Here is a 23,200-nt window from a genome sequence, read left to right as displayed (position 1 = left end):
CTATAGTGGAACCATGCACCCCCGTCACCAACTAAACTTTGTCCCTTAATGCCCGGTAAGGGCCCCGAATGCCGCAGACAGCAAGGCAGACCGAACGTGCGTGCTGGTCTCCTCCAGTGGCGTCCAGGGTTGTTTGCCTGAAACATTCTCAGTACATTCACAAAAATGAATTCTACTACAAATATATATTGAAGGGAGAAGAACACGATTATTTTTAAAGTGTGATTTTAAAATTTAAATTTAAAATAAACAAATTTAAAATGTATAAATCTTAGAACAAAAACTCGTCAATTTGCCTTAAGACGGTGGAATTCCAAATGCTAGTAACTAAAACCCTCTTCTGCGGTTGACAGCAGGGAGCTGGCACCAGGGCGGGCAGTCAGTGGTATGGGGCAGGAGGGGAGGACACCCACGACTACATCCAGCCATGCCGGCTGTCGCCTGGCAGGGCCAGCGGTAAGCTACTGTTCCTGCCAGCTGACGTCCAGTGAGGAACACGCACAGAGCTCAGTGACAGCCCATCTGTTTTGGAAGTAGCTTTAACTATGCTGAGGCTTAACTACTGTCTCAACTCCATTATGGAATGTGGTAATGAATATGCATATTTCCCTATGCAAATAGCTCTATTTAAATAAACTCACTGACAATATGAGTCCCTAAAGATAATTTACTGATTCTAAAAGTACTTTCATATGAATACACATTCAGAACTGTTTTCTGAACTATTTTTGGACGCTTCCGCACGGTGCTTTATCTGAGAAGAGGGTATCACATCCCCGAAATGGACTTCCACGCCCCAAACCCCCACAGGCTGACCAGGGCTTGGTCCTCCTGAGGCAGGCACTAAATCGCTATTTTTCCCCCTTACTAGCTTGAAAGAGACAGCTTAACCTTAACATCTCAGAGATTCTTTACTTTTTGTCGTCCTTAGTGGGCCTCTTGAAGGCCTGCGCCTCAGCGGAGCCAGCGTCCTCTCTCTCTGCGGGCCAGCAGCCTCTGTCCCCTCCGCCGTGTGAGGCGTCTGCTTTGTCTTTCTGCTTTCGACTTTTCTGCAAGTCTGCCATGAAGTCTATGCTCTGCTTGAGGCTCTGAATTCTCTCCTAAAAACATTCAAGAATATTCTTGTTGTACTTTTGTCATTAATTTTTAAAGTAATTCATTTTTTTCCTCACAAGAGCTTGCACTAACCCTGTCGTAAACTAGGGAAGAAAAACAGTTAAATGTAATTATACCAAGAGTATTATATTTAGGAACCAGGACAATAAATCTCTTCCTTCAATTCAGATGACTTCATTTCCTACGTAAGAGAATACTTTATAACTTTATTGCGTCATCAAAAAGTTCATCAAAAAGAAAGTATGAGTAAAGACAATTCTTTGCAATACTAAATTTAAAAAGTAAAAATTGGTTTAATAGTATGTTAAAATTTTATATTTAAAAAAATGGCTTATCTTTCAAAATATTTAAGAATTATCAGGTATTTTAAAACCTAGAGCAGGTGAACACCGTCAAGTCCCTTACATTCTGGTGCCCTAGGCTGATCACTGATGACTGGTGTTTCTGTGTGACAACGTGTCTCAGGAGAATGCGAGGTTGCTACCGGTACAGCTCCTCTCAGAGCCCGTCACAGTTCTTCTAACCAAAGAATCTTGTTTCTATTTTGTGAAACACTGAGATGCACTGTGGGATTTTCTGTGTGGTTAAGGGCCTGAGGCTTCTGGAGGCAGATTCGTTCCCAGTGACGACTCTGCCTTTGAACTCTGAGCGCTGTCACTGCATAGAATGCTGGAGTCTGCCGGCTCCTTAGGGCTGCATAGCAACAGCAGGGAAGACTTTGCAGAATAACAGAAACTACAGCTAGAAAGGATCAGAGGTCATTCGAATCAGAACAATGTAGCCCAGAAATGCTAAGTGACTCACATAAGGTCACAGGACCGTAGTAACTAAGACCAGGCCCTTTCTCAGCAGAGCTACTGTGTCGGTAGCGCAGGTTGCGGGAGCCTCCAGAACACGCACCGTTCTTTTTACTGAACTTTCATTTTAAAGTAATCTTAAAGCTATTAAAGTAACACATTTTATTGTAGACAAAGATGTGAGCAGAGAAAATAAAAGCCTTGTTAATGTATTATCTCTGGAGGAATACTGTTAACAGGTTTATCGTCCCAGTATTTTTCTAAGCATAATACATATCGACAAAATGGAATTATACTGTGTATTTGGTTACAAGCACTTTTTTCAGTTAATAAACTACAAGTATTCCCCCATCATTAAACATTCTTTAAAATGTTTTTAATAACTGTATGGTAAGTATTCCATCCTATGCATGTACCATGATTTAACTGGACATTTCGATTATTTCCAAGTTTCCACTCTTACAGATACCAGTCTCATGAACACTACTGCACATAAATCTCTCTAGGAATCTCTCTTTAGGATAAATTCCTAGAAATGGAAACAGGTAGGTCAAAGGGAATGAGTATTTTTAGGGCTTTTGATATTTACTGCCAAACTGCTTTCCAGAAAAGTTGTATCAACTTATACATTAGTGTCTGAAAGTTTCTTGGCCAAATGAACAGTACCATTTAAAAAAAAATCTGCCAACATGATTTTTAAAAACATGTCTTATTTTAATACAAACTCTAAAACATTCGTGTCATTATTTCTGCAATTGTTTCTTGATCGAGTCCCATTGTGATGGGAGCCACCCCGGCCACTCCTCCCTCGCCCGTCTCCTTCTCTAGTAAGCGAGATCGGCTGGCTCGTAGCTGCTCAAGAAATGCTGGTTAGGGAAATGGGCTCAGACCCCAAAGTTCTCAGTAATCTTTTTATTTCCACTTTAGAATTTTATAAAGCAGAACCTACATTAAAAACATTTTTTTTTAAACACAGCATGCACAAAATTAAAATAATGAGAGAGAGTTTCTAAATTCTGACACAAGAAGAAAAAGATGAATTTAATTTATTTTCCTCTGGAAGCAATACCTTTTTCTTTTTTGGTAATTAAAATGTCTCCGAATCAGCATACTGTTTATCAATCCTCGGTTTTACAATATTAAATGACTTAAAGGGTCTGATTCCTCGTCATCAACAACAGTTAACACCTGAGTGCAACCCACATACCAGGCATCGGTCACTGAGGTAGACACTACCATCCCATCTTCCTGAGGTCACACGGCATCACAAAGGCAGAGCCAGGACTTGAACCTTCATTAGTCTCACTTCAAAGCCACTGTGCTATGAACAGCGTGTGTCCTATTTTGTTTGTACCATAATGCATCCTTGTATTTATTTAGGAGATCAAAAGAGTTAGTCTACGTATGCCCACTCTTTATAACATGTCTACTAATGGTCATTACTTGTGTCACTGAACAAGATGAAAGACTGCTCTACCATCTTCACACTGAACATTCAAAAATAGTTATTTTAAAAGACACCATTCAGGGAAGGGGGTGCTGGGCTCTCCTGGAAGCACTGCTATTGCAGGAGGTAATGCAGATCTAAATTTAAACATTTAAAAGTCACTGTTGTAAGTACCCCTCCCGCCCAGGGTGGAGAGAACAGGCAACAGGAAGCCATAACACAGGATGGGTAGGGCTCCTCAACAGGAAGAGATCTGAAAAAAAGGAAGGTAACAGAGAGAAGAGGGAGCGTGGAGAAGAAAGTTTATTTTCTGTGCTGCCAACCACCCCACCCCCAGTAAAATTCTAGGGAGACTGGACTCTTTCACATGTTACACTAACTTCATCGGTTAAAGAGACAACAAATTGAAGTTGATAAATTTCCTATGAATGTTACATCTGCACATTAAACTGTCTTCTAGAAATTTAAGGTACTTATTTTGGAATATTTAAAGCTGGCATTTGCTGGAAGCGCTTTCCCTTCAAACACAAAAAGCAGCACCACGGGTTTTTGAACCCGAAACATGGCTTGTTCTGTATTCTGCGTCTGTCTACCCTGAGCGGGATGAACATGTTATAGTCCCCTTTCCTCTGCCAATTTGTGAAGACGGGTAACTGGCTTACATCTCGGATTCCTGAGTCCTTAGGAAAGGGTGTGGACTGATGCTGTCTAAATACTGAGAGAGTAAGAATAAGCGTCAATCCAAATGTTTTTCTTTCTCCAGTTAAGTGGATCCAAGAATCTTTCAGAGCCAAGCACAGACACTCATACATCCGCACACCGAGGCACTTATTTAGATGTGAAACTGATACAGACGATCGTCATAAAAGCTGGAAAACCACGCGCATCTACACACGACTCATTTCTCCTATCCTGGAGATCCCAAGTGTGAGCTCAAGCTCTTCACTCTGATTTCTTTCTCCATCTTCGTGTCTTACGCTCACTCATTTCTTCTTTGCAAGATCCCTCTCCTATCTGTCTTCTTTTTCATATTCTCCTCCCTGTGCTGGGTCTTATCTGTCATCAGCACATTACTGGAGCACAGCCTTGGGGAGCACAGATGACACCTTCTCTCCTAGAGGACAACATGGCAGCTCAGAGTGGTTACTGTCTTACCCAAGGTCCAGAGTGTGTGGGAAAAACTAACACCAGAACTCAGTCTTCTGACTTCCCACTGTGGTGAGGAACCAGGATTGTCTCGGTTAACGTCCCATCCTACTCAGAGCTGTGTGTAAAATCTCTGAAGATGTGACTAATACTGGGAGTGCTCCTCACTGGGAGATGCCCAGTGATCACCTCAACTTAACTTTCAAGGTCTGTCATCAGTCCTCACTTTGAGATGACACTCAAACATAATTTTGTCACTACCTACAGTAGCTTTCTGAAATGTTACCGTGTTAAAGCTCTCGCATAGCTCGTGGACGTGTCTGTGCCTCTGCACACATCCCCCCCACCTCAACTGCCTTACGATGCAGCAACGCTTGTCCTTCACGGGAGAGCCTGCTCCCGTGAGGAGGTGGCCTTGAGACAGTCCCCAGATGGCTCTCATCCGAGTATGCTGTTTCTACTAGTTCTTATGCTTCACCAGAACATTAGAGTCCATCCCTACGAAGGGCAAGAGAGCTTTCCTCCCAACGGGTCCGTAAGTCTTCTAAGCCATCTTACCCTAAATTCAGGCTGACGTTTCTATCACAGCAAATGTAAGTCTCTCTGATGAGTATCGACTCAAAAGCCTCTAGGTAACGAGTGAAGGCCAATGTTTATCATTATTGATTCCAAATGAGAATCTTCCTTTTTCTTCTCTATATTAAAAGTCTTTTTCATTTAATATTTCAACTTTAATATGATCTGCCTATACAATAAAACCAATACTGAATGGACCTGTATCACTAGGATCAAAAAACAGATATAAATTTCATAATTATTATTTATGACAAAGGATTTTCTTTACCTGGCTAAGAATTTTCATCCCTGAGTGCAACAGCTTCTTTGCAGCTTTATGATAAATGGTCTCTGGTTTGTTGTAGATCATAGCGTTGGTGCACATGAGTTTGAAGTTATCCTGCAGAGATGATATTAAGGGGGAAAATGCATTAAAACAGAACACCACCCTCCTGTTCTGATTTGAAATCATACGGGGCCTCGAAAAATTAAAAACAACAAACCCCCCTGCACTCTCCTCTTTCACTGTCTACTAAACATTAACAGCAATGTATGAGTTTTAAGTCTCACAGATATTGCTAAATTAATTTAAATATTCTACTCTACTCTTTTCCAACTTCTTAAACATTTTATAGTAACTATATATGGACTTGATACCAAAATGAAATACTTAAATTGGTTTCTTCAGTATAATCTTATTGCATACAAAAAAACTAGAAGAAAATACTTCTATCTTATTTTTAACAGAAAAATCTTAACTGAGTAGTTCATCTAACTAAAAAATTTTACTCTTAGCTTTAAAACTAACATCTTAAGATTCCATTTACGAATTAAATATTTTATTTCAGATCCAGACTGAAAACTGGGAACAGTGCTAAATTACCACAATATTTCCTATAAAAACTGAATTGAGCAAAAATGTTAAAACGTTTATACTAATTTTCTTTTACGTGTTTGGGAGCTATCATAAGCTAAACATAACTTACAGAATGCTAAAACATCACGCCAATGGGAAGAAACCACACAACCTCAAAGAGTTAAAACGTGTAAATGGAGTAGCCAAATGATCAAAACTATACTTTGGTTTAAATTTCAAAGTACACACATGTGCTGGAGAATGCAATCCCACTGCATATTTTCACGGTTGAGTAATTTCTATATTGTATAAATGTGAGAGTGATTATTCCAAGGCCTTGCTAAGTTAAAATGATAAAAACCAAACAAAAAAAGAATCCGACTCCCCCATAAAAAACTTCTCCAAATCAAAACATTCAAACCACACTATTTGATAATTTGTGACGACGGCTGAGAACACTTAAATGGAATGAAAATAAGCAGACTGAACATGATTTAAAAGCATCTACCAAGGCCCACAATAAACTGGGTACTAAAGTGGTGAAACACGCGTGGATCCTCAGTCCCTGGCCAAGGCTCTGATCAGTCAGAACTTTGCAAGGTCCTGGTCTCTAAGAATGCGATGAGAGCTACGCACTCACTCTTTCTTCACGCGTGCACACGCACACGCACACACAGCTGAGCACAAAATTTTTCATGTGATTTTAGCAGGTTCCTGGTCCCCTTAAAGGCTCATTCATGGCAACCCAAAGGTTAAGTACACTTGGTACAGACACTCTGAAAAGCTCCCGTTCCATTAAGAAATACGTATTTGGGGAAAAGAGAGGCGAGTGTGTGAAGGCAGACAGATGACTGACGCCAAACGACCACTGGATTTTTAACTGGCGAGAGTGCCGGATGATCCTGCCGATCACAGGTCTGATCCGTTAACGCAATCTGCAGATTCCAGGCACCTTAACTGTCACGTGCTAGGCTTTACTGGACTTCTGTGTAATGGCACTTGGTCATCTGAAAAGCTGAATGACCTTTCTGCATACTTTTCATGTAATTAAAAAAAAAAACTTGAACAGGCTAATGAGCTGGATAAGCTAATAAATATTACTTTGGGCTACTGAAAAAAAATGTAGTAATGGAGAAAACGCCAAAGAGTCAAAAATACTCGTTTATTTCAATTATGATAAACCTGAACCGTTTGCTTAAAAACACTTAGGGGGCACACTTCTACTCTCTCCTGTCATCATAAGAGACCAGAGGGAAACTTCACAAAAAGAAAAAACAACACTGCTAAGATTTTTTCCATTAAGCAATAATAAGGTCAGAAATATGCTGAAATAAACAGTTCTAGCCTAATTTTCACCATATGAAACGCTGGTAAAAGTTTCCATTTGTCTGACTACATGAGAATGTAATTCAGGTTTTTCAGAGTAAGTAGAATATTATCTATACGTTCAAAGTGATAGTAAAATTAAATGTTGGTGTTGTTCATAAATCTCAGCTGATTGACATGTGGATGAAAACAACAGACCGAGTGAAGAGAACGTTTACTGTCTTGCTGTCTTTTTGTAGCTGACTAGGGTGTAGCCCTCAGGTCAGGTGAGCACTACAATGTTCAGGCAGAAAAGATAAAGGAAAAATAAATATTATCTAAACTATCTAAGTTTGTGGTGGTTTGGTACAAAGCAAATTCAAAAAACATTTTCTGTTTTCGGGGAAGATTAAAATGAAAGTATCACCTCTGTAATCAACATATAACAAGACTATTTAAAGATGGAAAAAACTTTGACTATAACATTAGTCATCACCTTGGTACCTACATCACCTTGGTAGCTTGTAGGTTCCTTACTTTTGCTTTTAATTTCCTTCTTAAAGTCAAAGGAAATACGCTCAACAAATACAGTTGAAGTGAATTCAAGGAGCAAGTGATGTGCATCAAACTGAAAAATGTAATTAAACTTCTGTTCAGTATTTCTGGACAAGCCAATTTATTCTCTTTTAGAAAAAAGGCACACCTTAAAATATCTAGAAAAATAAATTCAATTTCATTAAAAAGTCAATTTTACCTGTACTGATCTGAAATTAAAAATCATTTTAATTCATTTTAAAGGTTGGGAAAATATGTATTAGAATGTATGAGATTCAAAATTTTACTAAAACACAAAAAATAATAAAAGATATCGGATGGCTTATTTCATCTGGCTTAGTACCCCCAAGCTCAAAAATGTTTTCGAAGACAGAAAAATACAAAGATTTTGGAGATTAAAAGAAACTTAATTCTTAGCAAAACAAAAGCTCAGTCAGAAAGACTGGGTGTAGACGTGCAGGTTTCCACCATGACTCCGTGTGTAGGACCCACGAGTCTGCCTCTCGAATGGGTGAAGATGTCATTTTGTGCCACAGCTCTTATTTGTCCAAACACAACATAGATTAGAACTAGAGTCACCTTCAGCTCCTCTATGGACTGGTAGTCATTGTTCTTGATCTTTTCCTTCATGGTACTGAAATCCATCGGGTGTTTAATGATCATGGAGTAGCCAGGAGCAATGAAATCAGTCACAGGAAATGAAAAGAAAGCACTTGGGTCTTTTCTGTGAAGATATGAAAAAGGCAGTTTTATTTTTACTACAAACAAATCTACTGCTCTAGGAGCAGAAGTCAGAGGAAACCCTTCAGATGCAGAAAGAATTCGTAGTATGCTGTCATGTTTTTCACTGAAAATTGAAGGAATAACTTGAAAGACTAATAACTTCTTAGCAAGAAGGTTAAGATGCTTTACCTACTAACTGTACTCTCTTAAGACAGAATCTTTTAAAATATGCAGCCTAATTAATTAGTAGCACCTCCCACATAGGGGAAAAACAAACAAACAAACAAACAAAAACTAGCCTAACTGGCTAATATCTTGGCCTTTGGGCGATTAGAAGTATGTATTTTTATCAACTCTAGGGAAAAAGGCAGAAATAACAACTAAATGCACATGTGCAATTGTCTATATGGGTTTCTAACTATAGGCTTGGGCTCTTGGTGGGCCACACGATTACTGCATCCATGTGAGTATATATGTTTTTTGAATAGATACGACTCCTATCGTGTGTGTGTAGAAGGGGGTGCTCAGAAAACTGACATCAAAAAGGTCCTCTAAACAGCCCCAAACTTGAAAACCACTGCTTTCTATCACAGGTCAACTTCGACTGTGCATGAGAATCGTTAGAGGAGCTTTGGGAAAGTTCCAGTGCGGTGGGGGAAGGCTTACTCTCGACCCACAACATCAGAATCCCTTGGGGAAGGAGGGTGAGTCCAGGCACCGGTATTTCTAGGGCTGAGTACCGGTACTGCATCTGAGCTCTTGGCATTAGTATTTTCAGTACTGACAGGGTTGAGAATCACTGTTCTGTATAAAGAAGTCATCGGATTGATGTTTTTCTTCTAGAAATTTGGCATACCAATAAAAAATGGTTTAAACAACTTTTAAAATGTATTTACCATGTGCGAGGCCCAGTGGTAGGTATCTGACATTTCATAGCTAACTCACACAAAAGCCTCCAGGTGGCGGTACTGTCACTTAGGGATAAGGATACAAAGGCTCAGAGGTCAAATCATTTGTTCTAGGTCGTAAGTCTGATAAAAGATAGAGTAGGAATCTGAATTCAAGTCTATATGAATCTGCCTTTGTTCTTCCCAGCAGGATGCCTCCTTGCAGTGAGACTAAAAAACAATGAGAATAAGCAAAAATATCCAGTCTGGATCGTATCCATGCAAATGCATGCTAGCCACAGTAGTTACTATGAATAACAACACTGATTATCTCTGGAGGACCTCTGCAGAGCAAATTAGCTGCATGCCCTAAAATGAGTCATTCTGAGTCCCACTTGGTCTGACCACAAACAGTATCACTAAACTTGATCAATTACTCTCTTTTTTCGGCTTTGGCCTTGGGCTTCAAGGTTAAGGAGGATTCTTCCATTTCTTAGGGTTTTTTAAAAAAAAAAATGTGGCTGTGCACTCTAATTCTCAAAATGTTCTGAGCGATGTGAACATCCCTGGACTAAGAGAGACCTTCTTAAGTAAATTTCTTTTAAGGTGACGTCTTTAATCTACTTTCCGGTCTTAAGTTTCTAGAAATAAAGACAGCCAAGACACTCTACAGTCATACATTCTAATTGAGTTGAAATGTCTAATACTTGTGTGTCCATTCTTTTGGACAGGTAACAAATTATTTATTCAAGTATGAAGACTTTAGAAGTAATTTTCTCAACTACTCTGTAAACAAAGAGAGGCCACTAACTTCTGATCTTAACTGTAAAGATGAACAGGTGTTGAGCACAGATTCACTAGAGGTTTTACCTTAAAATATCATTTATGATGTGTTCTAGGGTTGACATGTGAGTATAACACAGTGAGAAGAAAGTTGACTATTAGAATGCATGCCCTATACTCATGAATCCTCTGCAAATAATGTAAATGTCTTTGAGCTAAAAATTTAAATTGTGAGTAAAGAGAGGTATCAAAATAAATATTTTAATAAAGACTGAGTTATTTTTTCTCTTTTAAGAACTTAACATTGGTTTAATCTAGATATTAAAAATATTAGCACAAATTTCTACATTTAAGAGGGTCACAAACCCTGTTTATAGTATTTTGTCTCTTCTCCAGACTTGTTGAATTTTCACAGCATAAGCAATGCACAAATATACAAATGGTATTTTCATCTATCAGCAGAGTGGAAATATCTGTATTGTTTATTTCTGGTTTAAAGCTTTAACATCAGAAGTTACTTAAACTGAAAAAGAAATCTGCCATTTAAAGAGTGTTATGTAACACTCTTCAAGTTGCCAGTTAAAACAAATCAAACGAGAACATCTAAAAGTCAGCCTCTTGGAGTACTTCTACTGCCAGGCAAAATATTTATCATCCACTTTAAAATCAAGTACATTTGGATTTAGGCCACAAAATGTGGCTTTAACTAATCAAAAAATAGAGAAGTGGTTTGGATTCTGTATTTCTCATTTCAATTTCCATGTTATAAAAATAATGGAAAAAACATTTACCTCTGTAATTGTCTCATCAATTGATTCAAAGCTTCTTGAAGGGGTGTCTGTTCTACTTCTAAAGAAGAAAGTAAAAGAGTGTTTAAAAAAGATTCTAGAGAGTATTCTTTAGCCTATTTTCTTCCTATAACTTATCCCTTATCCATCATTAAGTATCTCATACAGAAATTTCATTTTTCTTACAAATATATTAAAGTATGAGAATATCAATTTAAAACTGAAGCTAATTTAAAGCTCCTATGCAGTGAGAGAAATAAGAAAACAAAAATATTTCAATTAAAAAGCTTTTAAACTTTCACTTAAAAGATAAAAACCCAGTCACTTTCTCTGGCTATGATGTTTAAAATACTTTCAGCCTCCTCATTCAGGGCAGGTCATTCAGTTATTCCAACCTTCTTGTTTGGCTAAAGAGCCTGCGAGAGGCTTCTCAGGAGGCACGTCTAATCCCACGGGGGCCTGGCACGAGGGGTCTTTCTCTGCCTCGTTCTCCACACGGTCCCGATCGCGCTTCTTTTTATCCTCCTGTATGGAGCAGAGTGAGATGATTTTGAAATATTTCAGAATACCTTTGAAATAAATAATTTTAAATTTAGTGGAAAAAATAAGACACCACTGAAAATCGATTCTTAATAATGAACTCTTAATGTATTTTACTGCCATCTACTGGAAGAGAAAAAAATAACACGTTCATAAAGGGCTAGAGGGAAGTGCTTTGATGGTACATGCCAGAAATAACCAACTAGAAAATACTATTCATAAAAGCAAGATAACATACCTAGGAACAAGTCTAAGAAAAGATACCCAATACCTTTTGGAAAAATTATGAAACATTACTGAAAGGCCACTGTGGAAGACCTGAATAAAGGAAATACACCATGTTCATGAATTGAAAGGCAGTTAATTCTCTCCAAAGTAATCTATGAATAAAACGTAATGAAAAAATGTAATGCCAGTCAAAACTGTAAGATCGGATTTTTTACAGAATGTGGCAAGCCAACTGTATAATTTATCTTTAAGAGCGAATCAAGAACAGAACCGTTTTGAAAAAGGTGACAATAAGATGTGTCTTATTAAAGTATTTGCATGAAATGATAGAAACACACTGTGGGTCTGACGGAGGGGTAGCAAACAGACCAAGAGAACAGATTACTGAGCCCAGAAGTGGACCCAAGCACACAGAAAAGTCTTGGTACATCACAGGTGGCCTCATTACAAATCAGACAAAAGGGTAGCAGTGCTGGGACAACCAGTTATCTACATGGAAAAGAGAAAATGAAATTAGATCTCTACCTCGTACCATATACAAAAGTAAATTCTGGATATATTAAAGACTAAAATGTACAAAGCAAAGCTTTAAAACTTCAGATAAAAGACTCTTTATGACCCAAGAGTAGGGAAAGATTTTCTTACCCATAAGCAAAGTTAAAAGACTAGCTATTGACTGAGATAAAGTACGTGAAACACAAATAACTCATGAAGTATTAGCAAAGATTACATAAAGAACACCTACAAATTCACATAAGGCAAATAACCCAATAGAAATGAGTATAGGATATCGCAAATAATTCCCAAAGGAAACCCAAAATGTCAAGAAACGTGAATACTAGCTCAAGCTCCCTAGAACTCTGGGAATTATAAATTTAAAAACTAGAAGACGTTTCATGTCTCTGATTAGCAAACATTAGCGTCTGAAAGAGTCAAGTTCGATGCCAATGTAGAGAAACAGACGCTCGCACCTGGCAGGTGGATGAGACAACTGCAGTATCCGGTGAGGCAGAAGACGCCTTCGCCCCACTCCCCAGCTGCCCTACTGCAGACACGCACCGGGAAACTTCTTTCCACACAATGCAGCTGACCTTGAACCACAAGGGTATGAACTGCATGGACCCACTTATGTGCATTTTTTCCAATCAACACTTGTTATGCTTTCGATTCACAACTGGGAGTCCGCGGATGCGAGGGCCAACTGTGCACTGACCTGCGCCGTTTCATCGAGGGGACTGGAGCACCCTTGGACTGTGGCATCCAAGGGGGTCCTGGAACCAGTGTCCCATGGATACCGAGGGACAACTTAAGTTTCTGGGGACTCAAATGTTACACACGGATTTCTGACTGCAAGGGGAGCCAGTGCCCCTAATCCAAGATGTTCAAGGACCTACTGCTCACATGAAGACACGTCCAGAATATTTCCTGCAGCGCTGTGTGAAATAGTGAAAAAACCAGGAACAATCCCAATGCCTCTAAAGAAAATGGATTAATAGATTATGGCTTAATTAAACAGCAGATAAAATAAAGTTCCATGCCATCAACATGTACAGTATTCACAGTTTCCAGAGGAAAAAAGTTGAGAATTGTGTTACGAGATCAGTTATGTAAAGTCTGAAAATGTAAGTGCATATTACATATGAAGTAAAATTATGAAAATAAGTATGTGTGTGATGCACAAACTCACGATGGCTTGCTAGACAAAGAGCGTGAGGAACTAGAATCTGGAAGGCTACACAGAAGGCTTCCTTTGTCTATTCTGTAATTTCTTAAAAACAAAAAATAAGCAAAAAGCAAAATGTTGAGATCTGCTAAAGCTGGAGGGTTGGTATTGAGGTGCTAGTTTTATTATTCTCTGCAATTTGCCTTTTTAAAAATTAAAATATGAAGTAAAACTATCCAAAAATGTCTATTTTATACTCTTGAGAATCAAGATCCTCAATAGCATCTCAGCAACTGAAGAAACGCTTTTCTTGGCCTACGTCCTCATTTCTTGTTCTAGTGTCTAGAGCCACTGTTTGACTCAAAGTGTGGTCCTTAGACTGCCAGTGTCAGTGTTATCTGGGAAATTGCTAGAAATGCAACCTGTGAGTTCTCATTATGGTTGTCTAGGTTCAGTGTTCATCAGAGTCACGTGAAGGTCTTGTTAAAAGACTAAGGTCAAGGCCTCGTCCCTAGAATTACAGACCTAGCAGGTCTAGGGTAGAGCCCGTGCAACTGCTTTATCAACAACCTTCTGGGCCACGTGGTGTTGCTGGTGCAGGGATCACACCTGGAGCATCACAAATACAGAGCTTCACACTCTGTTCTCAGGGTCCAAGCACCTGATACAGAACACATGATCGGTCTCCAACCTCCAGACGACACCGTCATTAACTGTACTCACTGCGCATTTGGTCTGTTACTGTTGATTACTGTTTTATATGGCCTCATGACATATTCTAGAAGTTAATTTCTGACTTTGAAAAGTTTTATGACTTTTGTCCTGAAAAACTGGCATGAAATCTTGCAGGTTTAGAACATCTGTTCAATGGAAAAAGACCCCGAGATGTAGATCCCTTCCTGTGAAATGGAGTTGTGGAGCGAGGACAGCTTGAAGGGCAGTAAGCCCGCTCAGAGGTCGAAAGAACGAGGGCCAAAGTGCCAGGAGCCCAGGGCAGGCACCAGCGAACTTCTTTTGGAAATGGCCAGGTGGTCTATATTCAGGTTTTGTGGTCCATAAGGTCTGTCACAAATATTAACCTTTGCTGTCGCAGCATGAAAACAGCCACAGACAATAAGTAATGAACGAGTGTGGCTGCGTACCAAGTAAACATACAAAATCAGATGGTGTTGGCCACAGTCAATGACCCATGGTCTAGAGCAGCAGTCCCCAACCTTTTTGGTGCCAGGGACTGGTGCTCTCATGAAAATTTAATGCCTGATGATCTGAGGCGGAGCTGAGGCGGTGATGGTAGTGCTGGGGAGCGGCTGCGGATACAGATGGAGCTTTACTCGCTCACCCACCGCTCACCTCCTGCTGTGCGGCCCGGTTCCTAACAGGCCGTGGACTGGTACTGGTCTGTGGCCTGCCGGGATGGGGACCCCTGGTCTAGAGGCTTGAGTTCTAGAGCTTCATTCCTAACATACTCTGTGACTTCCTTAGGCAACTCATTTATTCTCACCAGGCCTCTTTATCACCTGCAAGATAGAGATTTCACAGTTGATTTTATTACCTTACAGAATTGATGAGATGGTGAAATGAAGTCATGAAATAGAAAAGTTGAAGACGTACCAATGGAAATGTCTCTGAACTACCCTTACCTGGTAACTTATCTGGTGAGCGGGTCTACAGGAGCCACTCTACTATTTAGTGTGGCTAGAGAACATAGCCTTCTGGGCTACAGTCCAAGAGAGAAAAAGAATATAAAAATATGTCCTTGGAAACTCTCCTGAACAGAATGGGATATTGTAACATGCTGATGCCAGACCAGGAACTTGGGGACCCAGCTTCTAGTTTACCAGAATGTGACCTACTGTTTTAGTCTGTTCCGTCTACAAAACAAGCAGCTTTGATGTCTATAGTTCACTCCACCGAAATTTCTGATCTCGACCTTCTAATTTCCTTTATGATTCAGAATCCTACTGTGAATGTCAATGAAGTTACAGATGTGTAAAACCAAAAGTTAACACAATTCTAGTCAACGGTGTATTTTGCTAATTACGGATAGAAAACTAAACAAAAATACTGAGCCATTAACTTCAGGTAGCCAAGAAATAAAGGTTTACAGCTAGTTTATAAAATGGGTTCAAATTCTGGCATTGCCACTTATTAGCTATGAGACCACAGATAAACTGCGGAATTTGGGGGGAAACTAACGTTATCATCTTGAAAACGGGCACAACAATATAACCCTCAGAAGACTGTTTTGAGGACCAAATAAGACAACGTATGCGACATTTCAGTGCAATACCTGCACGTGGCCAACACGCATCCAATTGATGAGTGATGTCCTACTGATCGGATACACGCCGGTGGACAGAACACACGCAGCACTGCCCTCAGGAAGTGACTGCATCAACAACAGAGACAAACATTAAACAACTCATTAAAAAAAAACACAAAGATTCCAATGAGGGAGTAGCTGTTGAGTCTAATTTAGACTGGAGAAGCGTGGGAAGGCTTCTAAAGGAAGTACCATCTGAGCTGGACCTGAAGAATTCAGCCAGGTTGGGAGTGGAGGCGGGTGGGTGGGAACAGCATTCCGGGCGGAGAGAATATCCAGTGTGCACAAAGGTCTGAGGCAGGAGAGGAGAAGTGGCTATTTCCGTAACTTAGACTAGATTCTAACTTACCCATGACTCAGCAGCGAGTTACTTAATTTCTGAGTAACACTTTGAAGCAAATCTGTGCTCATAGTAAAACACTCACTGCACTATGTTACAGACACATTTGCCTCTTTCTCTGGAGTTCCTTGGGAGTGGGAGCCCATGTCTTATTCAGCTCTATAGGAGGCAGCACGAAATAGGAATAGGGAAGCACGCGAACTGACAGATGAAGCCCTTAGTAATAAGGACTGTCCTTCGCTGGCTACTTCTGGAGAATTTAAATATACTTAAAAAATTATATACATTTGAAAAAATAATATATATCTTTGAATAATGCCTCTAGTGTGCAAAACAATTTCAAAACTCCCCTTTGAGTTATTTTAGAATTCAACTGAAGAAATCAGCTTTATTACTTTGAAGCTACACCTCATTTTTGGCCCTAGGTTGAAAACAGCCTCTGCTGCAAAATCTAGCTGTTACCTCTGAGGCCTTCCCCGGCTCCCCAAGGCAGAATGAGACGTATCTTCCTGGGGACTCCCTGAACACTTTACTCAGACCCCTGTTAGAACTTACCGGGCCACAAAATTCAGTCATTCTCCTGTCTCATTCCCCACCCCTCCCAGCTCCTGTAGGTCAGAACTGTGTTTTACTTATCTTCATCAAGTGAGTCTTGTACAGAGACGCACACTGGGTATCTGGGAAATACTGGCTGAATAAATAAATAAATAAACAGCCCTTCGATCAGAGGAGCAACACCACTCTTATGCCCTCAGTCCCGCCTTTCTGGGAAGGTCTTCTGTGATGAAGGGGGCCACCTCAGCAGGGAACAGCAGAGTGGGAAGGAAGGGGGAGGGTTTTCTGTCAACCCAGATAAGCCAAACCAGCTGAGATCTTGGGTGTGGCAGATGTCATAGCACACGATGAGTTGACAGAATTCCCACTTCGCTTAATAATCAGCCATTCATTCTCCTCTGTAGTTATAACCTCAGTTAGCTCGGGAATGAGATGACAGTACCTATTCCACAGAGCCACTTGTAAAGATTAAAATAGTAAACATAAAAAATTTTGAACAGTGACTAGCATATAGTAAAGTCAAATGTTAGCTTTTATGAGTAATGTATTTTCTTTAGTCCTAGTATAGTGCTTATTAGAATTTATTGTATATGACCAGTTCCACATGTTCGTTAGTTGTACCTAACCTCAACTTTATAAATATCCAATATAGGTTAATGCTTATGAATAACAAAAAAAATTTGAAACAACTCACATTTTATTCTGATAAAATCCTGAGTAACAGGATGAGCCTTACTTCTTTGAGCACCTAAACCTGAAACTGACTTGCAAAGCTGTTCGGACAGATTGTGGATTAGGATGAGGCTTTCCAAAGAACAGGCCTGAGTCTCAGTAAAGGAATTTACTCATCTGAGCTATTCCAATGACAAGCTTTCTAAGCAGGTCTCCTTACGCCGAGTCCTCTCTCTTCAGTATCAGCCAGACACTTCACAGATGAACTTTTATCTTCCACTAAGAAAGTTTCTGAGTCCCCATGGCCTACACATTAAAGTTCAAACTCCCTACTGACATCTCAGCTGCCTTTCAGGTCTTATCTTTTACTCCTCTTCATGGAGTTTGTGCTTAAAAAGAAAGCTAGGTTATGTCCCCTATACATAGCCTCACATTTGCCCACCTTCGTGCTTAATTCCCTATGTGGTGAGCAAGCTTCCTCATCTCCAAATCTCCATGCAGGAGTGTAGCTTTCTATTCAGGGATCAGCTTCTCAAGTCAGCATACAAATGCAAATGGGGTTGTCTGATTACCTTTGAAATACCTGCAGTAGCACAGGTAGCTACTTTGCTCACGGCTTTATATATATTACCCTTTACATTTAATTATATAATATGAAAATACAATAGGTCAGAGTATACAGCTGACTCCACGTTGACTGAAGCTGTAGTATGACATCATTATATTGATTTCTAGAGACCAGCTCGAATGCTACTTCCTGAGCAAAGTCTTCTGTGATTCTCCCAGCTCCAAGGAATCTCAGGAGCATCAGAACTAGAATTCTGCCTTGTTAGGGCACTGACATGTACTGTGAAGGGGATGGAGGCTGCTGTCCATTTTAAAAACTCTTTTGACTAAAGACCTCTCAAGGGCAGGATTTGAGTTCTTGTTCTGGCACTTACTGTGTGACCTTAACCAAGTTAACTTAACCAAGTTAACATCCTTGAGCCTTAGTTTTCTCATTTACAAAAGTGTTCTGGCACTTACTGTGTGACCTTAACCAAGTTAACTTAACCAAGTTAACATCCCTGAGCCTTAGTTTTCTCATTTACAAAAGAGAAGATAATATGATATGGCAATTCTACTTCTGGATATACGTCCAAAAGAATTGAAAGCACAGTCTTTTAAGAGATACTGTACACCCACGTTCATAGCAGCATTATTTATAACAGCTAAAAGGTAGAAGCAAACCAAATATCCATCGATGGATGAATGAATAAACGAAATATGGTACATGTATACAACGCAATATAATTCTAACACATGCCACAACACGGGTGAACCTTGAGGACATTATGCTAAGTGAAACAAGCCAGTCACAAAAAGACGAATCCTGTATGTTTCCACCTATATATCTACAGCAGTCACTCATAAAGGTAGAAATAGAAAGGTAGTTACTAGGAGCTGCGGTGAGGGGGAAATGGGGAGTTGCTTAATGCATATGAAGTTCTGGAAATTGGCTGTACAACAATGTGGACACTTAAAAATGGTGAAGATGGTAAATTTTATGCTATGTATATTTTACCACAATTTGCGTGTTACCTCACATACACAAATTTGTGAGGTAGCATACACAAATTGTGGTAAAATACAACACATAACATACACAAAGCACTAGGCACAGAACCCAGCATGTAACATATGCTTAGTACCACTCATCTGTAAGGTGGATATGGAGTTTTTCAGTAATCATAATGGGGATATAGACATGATTATGTTATTTTGCTTCAAATGACTTTATAAACATTTCTGTAATTTTTATAAATCGCCACGCTGTCAATGTACTGGCCCACAGAACTGTATCTCTTGCACCTTAGTTTTACTTAATTGTCCTCTTGTGCCTATACTACTACATCAAGTGGTATGAGCATGTTTTTCATGAGCAGTTATTTTATTTCTTTTGAATAATGTGGGAATAAATGACTTGAAAACATTTGAGGCTGAATCTTCGGGAAAGGGTAATGTTACGTAATAAGCACACAAACTCTTTGCCATATGCTCAGCAATCAAATGTTTAAGAATAAAAGAGCCGACACACTTCACAGGGGTGGTGCCTGGCCTACGGTTGTCTCATCAAAACTACGGCCTGCTGTACTCTCAGTGCTCTGGCTATTAAATAGCACTGCTCTAAGGAGAGAAATACTATTGATCCCGTCTGCTGGGGCATTTTCAATTGATATTATCAGGGATTGCCTACTCAAAAGGAAAAAAGCACTTAATTAAGACACCTTTGAAAAATTAAAGGGTTTACCTTCTCATTATTCTGGTCTAAAAAAAAAGAATGACCCAAACAGTCTCTACAGAGATTCTGAGGATGTCCCATGATCCCTCACTCCAAGTCCCCAGGAAGTGGGACCCTTAGCAAATTCACTTTAATCCTCTTGAGTTTCCACTTTACCTTCTATAAAATAGAAACCACCTACCTAACTGTCCTACCGTGCAGAGGATTATGTCCAAATGAGACTGTGGATGCAAAAGCATCTTTATTTGCAATGGAATCAAACCATAACGGGGGCTAATGATAGTTAGAGCCACAGTCAAGAAAGGGCAGAGTGGCTGGAACCGAAGGGGAGACTTCTAAGAACCTATCCTGACGATATCCTCATAAAAGTATAAAAGACGTGTACAATGAGGCTCAGTGCATCATTATCTGTAACATTTAAAAAAATTATTACATAAAACATGGTATATCAATATAACTGAATACGATGTAGTTAAGAAAAATAACATAACTGAGAAAATAAGAAATGAATATATCGTCTGGTATTACGGTATAATTGCCAGAACTAAAACCAGAAGTGGTTAAAAGGGGTTATCTCGACCTCCAGTTAAACGAGATGGTGGCAGGGACAAATGGTACAGAAAAGACGACAGTGGATGAAATATGCCAACACACTTGGGAGATGAAAGGCAAGTAAAGGAGTCTGTAGACCAGAGAAAGCAAGCTGCCGCCTGCATGCAAAGGCAGACGCCTATGAGAAAAGTTCAAACCCCAGAACCCTGAAGCTCAGAACTTGGAGACATAAGGAACGAGTCTCCAGACCTGGACCCAGGCACAAGTGGGGAGCCGCGCTGGACTGAAAGCAGAGCACGGGGTGATAAGACAAGACCTCCAGCCTCCTCCTCTGGATGGCTCCTGAAACACCAGCAGAGTAGACTTCTCTCTCCCGGCAGGGGTTTTCCTCTGGAGAAACTGAAGAGTTCAGAGCAAGGATCCTGGAGGGTATGGCCACTTGGGGGATCCCCACCCAAATGATCAGGTCTCTGTTTAGTGACTGTACAGTGAAGTCCATCAGCTGACAAACTTTCTCTAGGCACAAAGCATTTAATCAGTCTTTTTGTGCTGCACGTTTAAATATAAATAAACTATTTGTATTTAAAGATAACTAAAGGATGCTTTTAACGTAAGAGACCAAATAAATAAATTGAAGAACTTGAAATGAAATACAGACAATACAGGGAACGAAAGTTAAACAAAACAAAACCAAAACCCATTGATTAATATCTTCAGAGAAATAAAAGATAATGCATGTAAAAACAAGAACAAGATGCTATTAAAACAAGGACAATTAGAGAACAAGAAAAGATTCTTAGACATTCAAAATACAAAATCTGAAATAAAATTCAAATATTATCACAGAAATACTTGAGGCAAACATCCCAGAGCTGAAAGCAAGATTATTCGTTGCAAAACAAAGCACCGAAGACAAAGGGGAAGATACTAAAAATTTCGAGAGAGCAAATGCTGGTCATATACAAAGGACTAAGAATCAGAATGGCAACAGATTTCTCAACAGTAAATCTGGAACACAGAAGACAACTGAGCAATACTTTCAAGATTGTGGTAGAAAACAGTTTTCAATCTGGAATTCCGTACCGAGCCAAACCATCGATCTATGTGAGAACTATACTGAGGTAGCATGATTTTCAAAACATAAGAACTTAAAAAATCTACCTTCTATGAATGCTTTCTTAGGTAGTTCTTAGAGTTAAGATTCCACCAAAACAAGGAAGTAAATCAAGAGGAAGACATGAGTTCCAGAAAGCAGGCAAAGGAGAGTCCCCAAAGGCTTGGACAATTAATCGAGACTGGGAGAGGAAAGAGAGCTACGAGCATGGTGTCTCAGAATACAGGCAAGTGTCTGCCCATGGGAAAAACTGGAATCGGACGGGTTTTACAAATGTGTTAGTTTAGAAAAAATTAGTACACAATAACCAAACAAATGAAAACAATGAATCAAGACTAGATCTCTATTTGTATACTGTATTTGTCTTCAGTGACACCAAATATTGATTTATCTGACAATTGTGATGGACCCATACTGGGGGCATGGAGGAAGGGATGCTAACTTAAATTCTCATCTTCTCTAACACGATGCCAGTAAAAGATATAAACTGACAAATCAGTAAACAGCACTAGAAACCTACATTTAGAAATGGAGATAACTATCACAAGAGAAAACTAAAATGTTTGGGAAGTAATTTGTGTTAAAAGCTTTGTAGTACTCTTGACTTTTTAAAACTATGTTCACTAATTACTACTAATAAAAAGTTATTTAAAAAAACCAACTGGTTACTTCTGGAGAAAGAGACTGCAAGAGGGTCTGGGGTAAGGAAAACTTTTTTCTCTCCATCTGGTTCCTTTCTGTACCACTAGAATTTCTTTTAAAATATCATATGTATATACAGCTTTTATAATTTGAGAAAGGGAAACATTAGATAGTTCTATGTGTTGTCACATTCTAGTGATAAAAACTGATGCAGAGAGGAATCGATTTAAGAAATTCCAAAATCTCTAAGATTTAATGACTTACCAATGTGTTTAATCACATGGAATAGAACACTTCTGCTGTGTATATAAACGTAAGAAAAATTATAAAACTAAGCTATGGAAATCTACTTTTAAGATACAGCAATTCCTTTAATAAGTCACTGGCGACGGGTTCAAATTGGGAAGCGCGAAGGAGTCTAGGGTAATTCCAGGTATGCATGTGATCACCCCCTGGGAGTACAGCTAATTATTACTATTTTGCCCAGCTTGCAAACCGAGATGGCAGTGACTTAATTTTCCTCTATTAACTGCCAGTGGTTAAGAAAATGCTTATTTCTATTACTGATGTCACCTCTCTTAAAGGTCTCTGGTAGAATTTTCTGTTCCACAGACTCAAACTTTGTTTTAAAGGATGGAAGTTGCTCATTATAGTAATTATTTCAGAACAAAAACTGAACCTGAAGAGACCCCATTTGCTTTTGAAATTCGTATTTCTGACAAACCTCCAACACGGAGGCTTTTCTGAACGCGGCTCTCGCCTTTCCGAGATGGAAAAGCTCTCTCTGAAGCAGCTCCTGACAGTGGGGACCAGCTAGCTGCTCCCTTGCCTGGTGCGTTGAGTACGGCTGCGAGGATAACTGAACAGAGCTGCTGACACTCACAGGTGATTCCTGTTTCTATTCGGCCCCGCTCTCCCTCCTCGAAACAGGTCAGATTTTGCCGGCCAGCACGTGGGAAGCGGTGCCACCCGCACGGCCGAAGCAACTGCAACTACCTTTACCTTCACTCGTCTCCGTTTTCTCCCCTTTTCTTCCCCTGGAACCTGCTTCTCGCCTTTCTTTCTCTTTTTCCGCTTTCTGTCCTTGTGTTTGTCATGATCGTTTTTGTCGTCGAAGAGGCTGGAGTCGTGCCCCGAGCTGCCGGTGGAGAGCTCGGTGACTTCGTTCCCTCCCACTTTGAGGACCAGCTTCAAAGGCTTCTCTACAAACTCTTAAAGAAAAGGAAAGAGGCTCGATTAAAGGAGGGGCTCTCGGGGCAGCGTCCACGACGCGGAGTGACCGCTGGGCGGAGACAGGCGGAGGAAGCCCCGGGCGGCGTCGGGCATGCAGTG

At 39.8% G+C, this 23,200-nt stretch overlaps 1 protein-coding gene across 1 annotated transcript in view; it reads right to left on the bottom strand.

The window, feature by feature from the left end:
* The window catches only part of BRD7 (bromodomain containing 7), a 43,095-nt gene that overhangs the window by 9,089 nt on the left and 10,806 nt on the right, over positions 1–23,200 (bottom strand). Inside the window, exons 2-7 of the mRNA XM_023530670.1 lie at positions 22,871–23,079; positions 11,354–11,483; positions 10,962–11,019; positions 8,357–8,501; positions 5,351–5,461; positions 916–1,100 (exon numbers count right to left, since the gene is read on the bottom strand). Of these exons, the coding sequence (XP_023386438.1) occupies positions 916–1,100; positions 5,351–5,461; positions 8,357–8,501; positions 10,962–11,019; positions 11,354–11,483; positions 22,871–23,079 (838 nt within the window). The remainder of the gene's footprint in view (positions 1–915; positions 1,101–5,350; positions 5,462–8,356; positions 8,502–10,961; positions 11,020–11,353; positions 11,484–22,870; positions 23,080–23,200) is intronic.

Source organism: Pteropus vampyrus, unplaced genomic scaffold (genome assembly GCF_000151845.1).
Source record: "Pteropus vampyrus isolate Shadow unplaced genomic scaffold, Pvam_2.0 Scaffold51, whole genome shotgun sequence".
NCBI lineage: Eukaryota > Metazoa > Chordata > Mammalia > Chiroptera > Pteropodidae > Pteropus > Pteropus vampyrus.
This window is presented reverse-complemented; position numbering and strand designations above follow the sequence as displayed.